The 12,226-nt window shown below is 40.0% G+C and overlaps 2 protein-coding genes across 4 annotated transcripts in view; one reads left to right on the top strand and one right to left on the bottom strand.

The window, feature by feature from the left end:
- Nucleotides 1-5,283: 5,283 nt before the first annotated feature.
- Nucleotides 5,284-7,846, top strand: mrpl2 (mitochondrial ribosomal protein L2). The gene is made up of 8 exons (XM_004559710.2): nt 5,284-5,410; nt 5,745-5,835; nt 5,930-6,101; nt 6,749-6,890; nt 6,970-7,085; nt 7,167-7,277; nt 7,378-7,451; nt 7,534-7,846. The coding sequence occupies exons 2-8, from the start codon at nt 5,764-5,766 to the stop codon at nt 7,741-7,743; spliced, it is 897 nt and encodes a 298-aa protein (XP_004559767.1). The 5' UTR covers nt 5,284-5,410; nt 5,745-5,763; the 3' UTR covers nt 7,744-7,846.
- A 4-nt stretch (nt 7,847-7,850) lies between these two features.
- Nucleotides 7,851-12,226, bottom strand: part of LOC101469954 (phosphofurin acidic cluster sorting protein 2) — a 45,808-nt gene continuing 41,432 nt past the window's right edge. For all 3 annotated transcript variants that reach the window (XM_076891850.1, XM_076891851.1, XM_076891852.1), the window contains 4 exons: nt 11,975-12,113; nt 11,614-11,837; nt 10,763-10,876; nt 7,851-10,651 (listed from right to left, as the gene is read on the bottom strand). In XM_076891850.1, the coding sequence (XP_076747965.1) occupies nt 10,536-10,651; nt 10,763-10,876; nt 11,614-11,837; nt 11,975-12,113 (593 nt within the window). In that variant the 3' untranslated portion in view covers nt 7,851-10,535. The remainder of the gene's footprint in view (nt 10,652-10,762; nt 10,877-11,613; nt 11,838-11,974; nt 12,114-12,226) is intronic.

Below are 12,226 nucleotides of genomic sequence, written 5' to 3'. Positions count from 1 at the left end.
TGTGCTTAGTTAATATTAGTGTGTGTTTTTGTTTTCCCCCCTATTGTGTTCAAATGGTTTGGCCAAATCATTATAAAAGCTACCCTCATGTGTCTTTTTAATTAGGTCAGTTTGTGAGTTAAGTTGTGTCTCACTTTGTTGTTTAAGTTTTGGAAATTACTTTTTGTAGAGTTATATGACCTGTTTTATGGGCCTGCTAAGTATGGTTTTGAATTTTGTTAATTTTGGACTTTTTGAGGGTTAAAATAAAGAAAACCCTTTTTGAAGATATTTTTTCTTGTGTCCTCTTTGCTTTGGCTGCTTGGTCCCTCACAAGGGGGTCATATGATTGTTGGGTTTTTCTCTGTATCTATGAAGCGCCTTGAGGCGACTTATGTTGTGATTTGGCGCTATATAAATAAAATTGAATTGAATTAACTTTTAGAAATAGTTATTCGCTGTAACTGTAAAATAACAATTGGTACAAAGGGGACCCTCCGACTATCTGTTAAAAAGACTTTGAAGGGGAGTTGGGGGCATACGTCTAGTGATGGTGAGATGAAGCCTCATGATGAGCTGAAGCTTTCCACCCAATTGGTCGACTCATGGTTCGAAGCGTTGTGATGATTCATTTGCTCTACTGCGCCATCAAGTGGACAATTCAAGTGAAGCGGGCTCTGTGATTATAATGATGTGTAAACCTCTAAACGGAATAAATAAATAGTTTTCATGGTTATTTATCCCGAATATTGTCTCAGTATGTGTGATACAAAAGAGAAAGTGGAAACTATCAGGACGGAGTTTTGGTATGATTGTGTAACTGTTAGCCTCAGACAGTCAGTCAATAGTATAATTCAGATCATAGATCAGTACATTTGCATATTTTTATAACTATAAAAAGAAAGCTGACACTTTCGAGACTTTATCTAATGTGTAAGCATCACAGCAGATGCCTTTGTGTCAACATAGCTGAGGCTAAAACAGAAAAACGATTTTATAAAAATATTCAGCAGTAGATCAAAACCGAAAGAAAACCAATAATCAACAAATGAACATTACCTGATGCTGCTGAATTGAAGCAGAGCAAATTACAGAGGTTTTATTAGAGACACACCTTAGCGTTTTGCAATTTTGCATAATGTTAAAAAGTTTAAATTATTTTAGTAGCCTATTGAACGGCAGAAATTAGGTTTTCTTTTCGGAAGTATTTAAAATGGAAAAAACAGCGGCTGACAGCGAACGGAGGTCTTATGCGTAACAAACAAGCGAATAACACAGAAAACAGATTTTTAGACGAGAAACTGGTCTTGAAGTATACTGTGTGTGTGTGTGTGTGTGTGTGAGTGAGAGAGAGAGAGAGAGAGAGAGAGAGAGAGAGTGTGAGAGAGAAAGCTGTGCATGAAGTGTGATATCCTGGTGAAAGCAAAACAGCAAAAGTAAGAGGAAATTCATGACGATGTTTATGTGAAGCGTAGTTTGGATCTCCTTTTACTGCTGGTTCGGTCAATATATTGTTTGAAGAGAAATAAAACCTGCAGCTTCAGAATCAGCGCAAAAAAGGCATAAACATGAAGCACAGACCCGCCGACGGAACAGAATCGGTGAGCTGTCGGCTTTCAGCCCCGACCGTGTCCCTGCTGTCTGGTGAGAAAGGCGACATCTCACTGATTCTGATGCGTCAGCGGTCCACGCTTTGTGTTTACGTCTTTGTGCAGAATCCATGTACCTGCTTTCATTTACTGTTTCAGTTGTTTGGTGGTGGTTGAAATGTAGTAATATTTATATTAAAAATCGATTCAGGGTTTTAATGAATCGATATCACGTTATCTAAGCTAGAATCGATTTTAATCGATAATCAAAACCTGCTCCTAGTACCTGTGTAATCATGCTACATCTGGATAATGACACAAACTAGTGTTTGGTGCTTCACTTTTTAATAAACTAAAAGACAGAAATCAGATTATAGGATCTGTAGTGTTGTTTATTTATATTATGATGCTTATCATTTGTGATATTTATTACTGTGTGCATACTTTATTAGGAGAGATAAAATAAAATAAAAAATCTCTTCCTTGCTGGTTCGATCGAAGAAGAAATGCTCAAGTAACTATGTAACACGTACGAAATCCAGTGTGATGGGAAATCTGCTGTGTTTTTCTGCCCATTTTATTTCGAATCTGGCGCGAACCGATGAACCCGTCCCTGAATCAGTCACGTGGTACGGACTGCCCGCGAGGCCTCGAACGTCACTGCATACGTAATCAAAGCAAGCCTCGATACGTGCTTCACAAAAACGCCCCCGAGATTGAACATCAATTTATTTTCCACTCTGGAAAAATTTGGCTTTGGCAAGTTTTTCTGTAAAGCTGTCAAAACCTTATACACACATGGCAATAGTTCTATTAAAATGATTAACGGCTCCACCCCGAGATTTGACCTGAAACGTGCTATTCGCCAAGGATGTTCTATTTCACCATATTTATTTTTACTTTGTACACAAATTCTTGCTACTAATATTTCAAACAGTGTTGTACAAGGAATCACCATAGCTGATAAGGAGCTCGTCATCAGCCAGTTAGCCGATGACACCACACTCTTCTTGAAGAATGCAAACCAAATCCCTCCAGCCCTTACTGTGATTAGTGATTTCTCTGAGGCCTCTGGTTTATGCCTAAATCTAAAAAAATGTGAGTTACTAGCAATTAAAGACTGCCCTGCAAATACTATCTGTAATATCTCTGTTAAACAAGAAGTCACATACTTGGGACTGTTAATATCCAAAGACCAAAAATCAAGATGCTCTTCAAACTTCACTCCAATTATACAGAAAACCCTAAAAAAGTTCAACCAGTGGCTGCAAAGGGACTTGTCTTTGAAAGGTAGAGTGTTAATTACTAAAGCTGAAGGGTTATCCCGATTAACATATGCTGCTCTCTCCTTACATCTGGATAAGAAAATTAGTAAAGATATTGACCGTATGCTCTTTAATTTTATATGGAAAAACCGTACGCATTATATTAGAAAAACTGTTGTGATGAATAAGTACGAATCAGGTGGACTTAACGTCTTAGACTTTTCTACTTTAAATAACACTTTCAAAATTAATTGGGCTAAACATTTTCTTAAAAACCCTACCTCTATCTGGAACTTTATACCACATTATATTTTCTCTCGTTTTGGTGGCTTTAATTTTGTTTTAAATTGTAATTACAATGTTGAGAAACTCCCTGTAAAGCTTTCATCCTTCCATAAGCAGGTCCTCTTAGCGTGGACCCTCATTTATAAACACAACTTCTCACCTCACAAATATCTTATCTGGAACAACAGAGATATTTTATATAAAAATAAATCACTTTTCCTGGAAACTTGGGTCCAAAATGGGATCCTATTGGTGGCTCAGCTGGTTAGTAAAGAGGGACAACTACTTACTTACTTACAACGACTTTATTGCACTATATAATTTTCCAATCAGTGTTCAGGAATTCTCAATGGTGCTTGGTGCCACACCCTCAGGGACTTTAATGTTATATAAAAACACTGACAGCTCAATATCTACCTCAGTCACTCTCCCTGATCCAGCTGAGTCACCAATAGGAAAAATCTGCTTTTCACAGGAACTTGGTAACAGCAATAAGAGAATACGTAGTTTATTCCAAGAAGATATCGTCTCTCTCCCATATATAATATCTTATTGGAACCGATATGTTCCAGATATCAAGTGGAAGACAGTCTGGATGGTCCCCCATAAATATTTGATTGTAAATAAGGTGAAAGAAGTCTCATTTAAAATTCTACATAAATGTTATCCAGCCAGTCACTACATGGTAAAATTTAAAAGGGACATAAATACTAATTGTACTTTCTGTGGGGATCATCCAGAAACTGTGACACATCTTTTTTGGTACTGTTCTTTTACACAGAGATTCTGGAAGGAATTTAGCAGGTTTGTTATTGTCCATATTTTAAGGGAGTTTTCTGTTGGTTTAAGTTCCCCAAGAAGTATGATAAATGTTTTTTTATGATAAATTTGTTCATACTTTTAGCGAAATTTTTTATCCATAAATGTAAGTTTACTAACAAAACACCATATTTCTGTCATTATTTTAAGGATGTGGAAATGTACATACAATCAATATCAGACTCCACCAACAAAAAGGCTCAAAACAATATATGTATGTGAATTTTTGCGTGTATTCTTATAATTGTTACCTTTTTCTTTTACCTTTGGCTTTTTGTGTTGATGTTCTGTTGTTTTGTATACTTCATCTGTTTGTATGTTGTATACTCATTGTTTGTTAAATAAAGTTAAGAAAAATAAAAACGCCCCCGAGATTACCCGACACATTCGACGCTTTTTTTTTTCAAAATATTAAACTTTATTAAGAAACAGTATACAGAACATGTACACAATCAGAACAAAATTAACATATGCCAGGGGGTGTAATACAAAGAATTGCAAACATTCAAATAATTTGTAATTACTACAAATAGTAATAGTTTTCATAGCCTTTTTGTTAAGTGATCCACTAATCAATTTTATGTAACATAAAACATCATTATAGTAATGTTTAAAATTAGGTTTTTTGTTACTGTATTTGCATTTGTGAAAATAAAATTTAGCTAAGATAACTAACAAGTTTATTATAAAGTAAACATCTTCTTTTTTTTGCCTTCGAAAGAAACAAAATACAACATTTTCCCATTTCACAGTAAAGTCATTATAGAGATGTCCAGCAATGAATCTACTGAAGTCTTTCCAAAATGTTCTAGCGTATGAACAGATCCAGAAGAGGTGTTGCACAGTCTCAGGATGGCTTCCACAAAATCCACAGTTCACATTTATGTCCCTTTTGAACTTTGTCATGTAATGATTAGCAGGATAAAATTTATGCAATATTTTAAATGAGACTTCCTTCACTTTATTCGTTACCAGATACTTGTTAGGAATTGTCCATACTCTTTTCCAGTTAATGTCACTGACAAAGAAATTCCAATAAGAGACCACATGTGGAATAGTTAGAGATTCTGTCTGGAACAAAGCACGGATATTCTTATTACTTTTACTGTGGTTTGTTAGACAGATTCTTCCTATGTGTGAATCTAAAGGGTTGGGGAGAGAAACAGATGATATGCAAGGTTGAATACCTTTAAAAAGCATTATAATACCCGTAGGTATTGCATCAAATAATATGGCATATTCTTTGGGTGTGGCTGGAAATTTATAGGTGTTTAAGAATTCTGAGTAGGACATAAGCTGCCCATTAGGATTAAACAGCTGATTCACTAAAACAATCCGTTTCTCAACCCACCACATTCGACGCTTCGACAGACAGGACACAGCAATACATACGTCATCACTGCGCGACATCGCGTGCAGGACTGCGAAGGACGCAGAAGAGACGCTCGGGTTGAAATAAGTTAAAATATAAAGGTTAGTCGAATGCTACGGTTAGGTTCGGTAATATCACACACTTGACCTCAGACTAGGGGTTAAATAAGATCTGTTCATTAAAACCGAAAAGAAACGTTACTGAGCTGATGGAGCTGTCTTTGTAGAGAGACGCTAAGCTAGCGGTGGTTCACGTTTGCTTGTCATTTGGTAACTGAAGATATGCTAAGCAGAGCTGAGGCGCATATGCAACCACCGATAAAAGTCAGGCGAACTATCGATTATGTGACCGATTTGTGTCAGCTACAGTCGGGGCCGAAAGCAGGAGAAATGTTAGCACTTACTTGATTTTAAACACAGTGTCTCCCTTCACCAGTCTGCAGGTCCTTGTTGTGATGGCGCTGTCGTGTCTAACTCGAGCCCTGCGCTCCCTGACTCTCTCCCAGCCCGCATTGGTCTCCTCTCAGGTAAAAACGCCTCCTGCCTTGGTCCTGTCAGCCATATTTAGACAGTAAACATGACATCAGGAACAATCTGAGCAGCTCTTTTTGGTGTTGACAGGCAGCTGCATGGAGTAAGCTGGGAGCTCAGGTGCCCAGTAGTGCGGTGATCCAGTGCAGAGGCTTCCTCACCACAGCCTCTCTGGAGCAGAACAGGGTCAGATGGAAGCAGAGGGAGAAGTACACCATCAGGCCTATCGGAATGAAAAAGACAGGAGGCAGAGATCACACAGGTAAAGTGCAGTGGTAAAAAAAAAATAGCTGTATGTTCACAGGATGTTTTTGAGATACAGCCACATAGGGGTTTGTTTCTCCTCTCCATAATGAACCAGGGATCTTTCCCTTGTTTTGCGAATATGTAAAGCACTACACTATGTAGCCACTGTGTTTAAAACAAAAAGATGCCACTGAAGTCAGAGTTTATGGTGGCATTTAAATGCTGATGTACAGCTTTTAAATGCTGCACATCTTCTAGTTTATCAATGAGGACAGAGAAAGCTTTTTATGGTGAAATGGCCCCTTAATGCCTGCTCCCTCTATACCCAGACATCGGTGGATGCAGGGGGTTCACACTCAGAGTGGAGTGAAAGTCACGTGAATTCAGACTGAGGTCACACTGCACACTGTAGTGTGAATGCACCAAAGAGACTTGTCTTCAAAAGAACAGATTAGATTCAACAGATTTTTTATTTTTTGTAGCAGTCTGCTACAGGAAAGGTTTTGTTACATTTTGTAAAACACATTTTAATAGAAACCTGCCTGGTGCTATAGTTAAAGTATGAAATTGTGCTCAAGGTAAAAGTTTGAACTCCTGTGTAGCCTCAGAATTCAAGGCTTGTGGCTTTCTTTCAAGCGTTTGCCGCCCTACTTCCTTCTACAGGAAGAATACGTACACATGGCATTGGCGGTGGTCATAAACAAAGATACCGGTGGGTAGACTTCCATCGTCTACGGTATGAAGCCAACAGAGAGGGCCAGCCTTTTGAGGAGAAGGTTGTTGAAGTGCGATACGACCCGTGCAGGTGAGACCACTTACTGCCCGGAGTCTAATGTGTACGCTCAAAGTACTGAAAACACTAAGCTGGGTTTGTCTGCGTGCAGGTCTGCTGATATCGCCCTGGTAGCTGGAGGTGAGCGAAAAAGATGGATCATTGCAACAGAGAACATGCAGGCTGGAGACATCATTAAAACATCTGGGGTTATTGGACGCATGGCAGGTACAGGATCCAAGTTTTTCAGTTGGAGGTTCGTCGGCCTTCGTAACCTGTATATCTAATGAGAATTGTTTAATTTTGCAGTTTCGGCCAATGAGGGAGATGCTTACCCGCTGGGGGCTCTTCCTGTGGGGACGCTGGTGAACAACCTGGAGTTACGACCTGGGAAGGGATCAGAGTATATCCGGGCTGCAGGTAACCTACTGTACTGTATCCCTCACTATGTAAGCTGCTGGAAGGCGAGGTTGCTCAGAAAAGCTACTAAAGTGAACGCTGTGTTTCATTTGGTTTTCAGGCACGAGCGGCGTTTTGCTTCGTAAAGTAAATGGAACGGCAATCGTTCAGCTTCCTTCAAAGCAGCAGGTTCAGGTGAAGTAATCTGGAATAGGATTACAGCCGCTGTTAAAGACACGTTCAGTTTGGCTAAATGCTGTCTCGTAAACACACACAGGTGCTGGAGACTTGCATGGTCACAGTGGGACGCATCTCCAACGTCGACCACAATAAACGGATCATCGGCAAAGCCGGGCGCAATCGTTGGCTGGGCATCCGCCCTTCCAGCGGCTTGTGGCAGAGGAAGGGAGGCTGGGCAGGGCGCAAGATTAAACCGCTGCCTCCGATGAAGGTCTACATCAACCTGCCCTCAGTCTCAGCGAGCTAACACGGCACATGTTGGACATGTTTAGCGGATTGTAGATTTTTTTCTTTGATCCCTTGGGATGAAATCTAACGTTGTTCTGAGAAATAAATCTAAATAAAGACGAGCCGTTTGTACAGAAGATTAAAAATTTTTATTAAACACAACTGCTTGTGAGAGCATGGAAAGAAACAATATAAAAATCCAAAACATATTTACATCTATAGTAAAACATGCAGAAGTAACCCATATTTTTATTTTTTTTAAGATTTTTTTTTTAGTGGTAAATTTAAAAATACTGTCATGTCATTTAAAATAGGGTTTGTGCAAAGACACTGGGTGGCATTTCAAGTAACCGGAGCAATGAGATGGCATGATGTAACTTTAGCTAGATCAGGAATAGAAGGATCAACGCTGATGATGCGTTCTTTTGTTTGCGGTGCTAAATCACGGTGGCAAAGTGAGCATGCCTGCTCATTGATCCAGCCTTGTTTAATGCCCCCATGCTACCTCTGGATTTTGGGCAAAAAAAAAAAAAGTCTTGAGGTTACATACATTGAAATACACTTGTTATTTAGTATATGAAAAGCTAACCCGCATGACAAATTCCCCTCACATAACTCTGCCGCTGTTAATACTTAATGCTGAAATATTTAAGGTTCGGTTTGCGCTCCTGACTTGAAAGAGGGTGAACTCTTCAAAAAGCAGGAGACGGAATAACTTGACTGTACAAGTCACAGGCAGACACGTGTGGTGGAAGCTGTAAAACAGACCTCAACATTTAGTGGCAAAAAGGTTACGTAACAAATGAGCCATGATGGGGTTTTCAGACCAAACATGGCAGTTAAAGCCATCAATGTAACACATCATCCCTATGGTTAAAAAAAGAAATCAAGAGCCTTCTCCTGACTACAGGTAGTGGTTTAAATTCCAAAAGTAACACCTAACACTTTACCTTGAGAACCAAAGTATGTCCCAATTTGAGCTACAATGTGTGTAAACCCATATGAAAGTGCATCAGGGAAATGTATATGAGGAAAACATACCTAATAGTGTTTGCATTGTACTTCATAGTTATGAGTTCTGGAAATATATTTGGCATTTATGTCAAGAAATAAAGGTATACTATTTGTGCTTTCAATTTAGTGGAAGAGGGAGGGGAGTTTGTGATTCACAATAGTATATCTTGTACATGTTTATATACAATGCTAAAAAAAAAAAAGCCAGCCTATCAAAGCTTGTTAAGTCTTCACTTTATAAAAAGCAACAACCTCATAGAGAAGGCCCTTTGTCCAAAGGTTTCCTATTGCAAAAGTTTCACGTAACACTACTCAGGAAGTACCATCGAACATAGAGCACACCTACACAGACACACGGGGGGGGCAGTGACTTGGACGTCAGGCAAGACTCCATACACTTGTAATCATATTTCCAAAGCGAGTCAGCACTTGGCTGTCCCCTCCCTCCGAGTCAGACGGACTCATTTGTAATATTCCCTCCATAGCCTTATGCAATGCTGAACCCTTTCAGTAACGTGCACATCCAACCACAGTGAAGCTGCAGATTACACAATTGTAATCACTTAGAAATGTTTAGATTTGGCTAAATGTGGAGCGCTAACTGGTGAATTTGTCTCAGAAATCGTAATACTGATCTCCGCAGGGACCACAAACACATCACATATACAATTTGAGTTTTCACTTTGACATACTATGAAGTTAGGCCTGGCCAAGATACTCCTGTGACTGGACTGTTTAAAAAAATAAAAGGACTCGACTTTGGCACATCACTGCACAGTCTAGTTTTTGCTAAGTTACTGCAGGTCTGTGACAGATCTGCTCAGGTAAAGCTGAACACAGGGGCGACCACGTTTAACCACAGAAATGCTGAAATTCCACCTGGAAGGTCGAATTATGTAAAGGCGGAAAGTATAAAAAACAGCACAACAGCTCATGCAATCGCAACTAAATTTGGCATTTCAGCTGTGGGGAAATAAGTAGTTACCCTGCTTCTAAGTGGCTGTTACTGTACAGTTTGCATGTACACCAACAGCAAAGGGAAAACATCTGCATTAATAATAATGAACTGATCTGATATTCTGCTTACACGTAACAAATGTGTCATAGCTACATTCATTATAGCTACCTTCAAATACATTGCTCGACTTGGTTTTTTTTTTTTTGACTTGCTTTAGGTATACAGTGTGCTTCAAAGCAACGAGGCAAAGAACATTCTGTTCCTTCCTATAAAAGCTTTACCTTACTGAGAAAGTAAAGGGACGAGTAAGAAAACTGAGCAGTGAGTTAAAAGGATTCCATCTAGATTCACAGCAATATTCCAACTTTCAACAACGAAACACAAACACGGTCTCCAACAACCTCACGCACGCCACTGCACATCACCATCACACTCCTCCATTGTCTATAGAGTAACAATAAATGTAGGATTTCACAGAAATAATAAAATGTTAACAAAAACAAAGTGCAAACACAGCTGCCATTATCGAAATGTGGCAAATTGTCAAAAAACCTCAAAATACCTCCGAGGCGGTAGCGCAAATATTACAAATTAGTACTTGTTCTGTTTTGTAGTGTGTAAAAAAGAAAAAAAGAAAAGAAAACAACAGCAACATCCAACAACATCAAAAACATCAACATGAAATTTTGTCTTGAACGTGTGAGTCTGTGAGTCAGTAAGATTTCCACAGGAAAACTATTACTGCCGGGAGGAACGAGGAGGATGTCGGTTTTTCTTCTAATTTTCTGCAGCCTCTCGCTGAGTCGGGTAGAGCCGAGAGATTCTGGTGGCGGCCGGGGTCACACGGGCTTTGTGTAACCGAAGATTCCCACCGGGAAGTGTTTGACATGCGTTGGCCACTGGGCAGCGAGCTGGAAAAACTTGACGTCATTCCACTCCACTCCGTCAATAGTTACTAAGGGCAGAAAAGACAGAGCTAAATGCACGAGAAAAACATGATGGCTATGCTGTATTATGAACACAAGGTGGCAGTGGAGCTCCAACAGTGGAGGCTCTCAGCTCTCACCTCTCAGCATCGTGTGCTGGTGCTTGGCTGTGCAGATCAACCTGCTGATACCATCAATCACTTGGCTCTTAGAGTCCAGCTCTTTTTCCTTCGGCTTCTTGCTGAGAAAAATCACTGGGAAAGGAGAAAGAAGCAAAGTCATATACAAAAGAGCGAAAAAAAATACTTTAATAATGAGAAATCCACAAAGTTTGGTTTCACAGGTCATGGAGGATGCTGCTGCATTACTTGCACAGAGCCTGCTGGGAGAAGCCTCATAAACTGCCTCAAGCAATGTCGCCTGAGTCAGCATCAGAGAGCGCTGAACACTACAACATTTGGACCTCTGTAGCCTGCTTCACATCTCTGCTGGAAACCACAAACTTGATTTGACATCAGCTCCTCCTGGTACAACACACCCAAATAAAGCTACGTTCAGCTGCTCCCTTATTTCCCAAGAGTTCGCCACAGTGGATGTGTCCACATGTTTCACTTGGCATAAATTTCAGTCCAGATGCCCTTCTTGACAAAACCCTCCCATTTATCTGGGCTTGTGACCCCCTGAGGCTGATTTGTGTTTCCTCCTTGAACCGCCAATCTTTTTGTGTACAGCACATGTGACTCTGACTCAATATAATTGTATTTTCAGTAATCACGGCTATAATTTGGAGAAAGAAATAGAAAATGTGGAATAAATGAGGTAATCTATCTGGTTCTGCCTGCTTTGGTTTTTTTTACTGTTCATTGTAACTACAACAAGAGAGTGGAGACTAAAATTTCAAAGAGTGGAGAAAAATAAGCAAATAAAACCAAAAATACAAATTTGAAAAAGATTTTTTAGTAACTTCTATGTGCAACTCCTCCAAGTGTACCTTTTTTGTTCTTCTCCTTAGTAACAACAGTCATAGCCATGCTTGGTGGAGGAGTGAGTTCTCCGCCGCAGGGAAGGCGGCTGACTTGTAGTGAACGGAAGTTACTCTTCAGGGTGTTCTTCAGTCCTATGTCTCTCTTCTCGCCCTCTTTCTTCTTCTCGGGGCCTTGCCATGTCCAGTAGTCCACTTGCAGCCCCATCACCTCACTGCCCGAACATGGAGAGCTACAAAGGGAAACAAACACGGCTTTGCTTTGGTTTGTTTGTGGTTTGTTCATTTCCACATCCGTTTACCCTGAAAGCTACAGTGATGTGGGCAATTATGAGTAGTTGTTTTAATAAGAGACGTGGGCTTTTCATACCCAGCTCCAGACAGGGTGGTGGACACAGAGGGGGACTGTGGGGGCGTGCCCCCGATCTCCTTTCCATACGGACCGGCCGATGGAGGCGTCGGGGAGGACAAGATGCTTGTGTTGCCTCCCATGGCATCATCTGAGTCCACTGCAGATTTAGGGGGGGAAAAAAATCACTGTAAGTGAAAACTGTGTCTAAAAAATATTTAATGCTTTCCAGATTATGCCAACTCTTCCTATAACTGAATTAAGTAGGAAAAG

This window comes from Maylandia zebra, linkage group LG13, assembly GCF_041146795.1.
Source record: "Maylandia zebra isolate NMK-2024a linkage group LG13, Mzebra_GT3a, whole genome shotgun sequence".
NCBI classification, from domain to species: domain Eukaryota; kingdom Metazoa; phylum Chordata; class Actinopteri; order Cichliformes; family Cichlidae; genus Maylandia; species Maylandia zebra.
Note: the sequence above shows the minus strand (reverse complement) of the source record. Positions and strands in the feature narration are given on the sequence as shown.

Excerpts from the sequence above, each read along its gene's own strand:
- mrpl2 (XM_004559710.2), top strand. The coding sequence starts at position 5,764 with ATGGCGCTGTCGTGTCTAACTCGAGCCCTGCGCTCCCTGACTCTCTCC. Across the intron at positions 7,278-7,377 it reads AGAGTATATCCGGGCTGCAG|GCACGAGCGGCGTTTTGCTT; the intron begins GTAACCTACTGT and ends TTTGGTTTTCAG. Across the intron at positions 7,452-7,533 it reads CTTCAAAGCAGCAGGTTCAG|GTGCTGGAGACTTGCATGGT; the intron begins GTGAAGTAATCT and ends AAACACACACAG.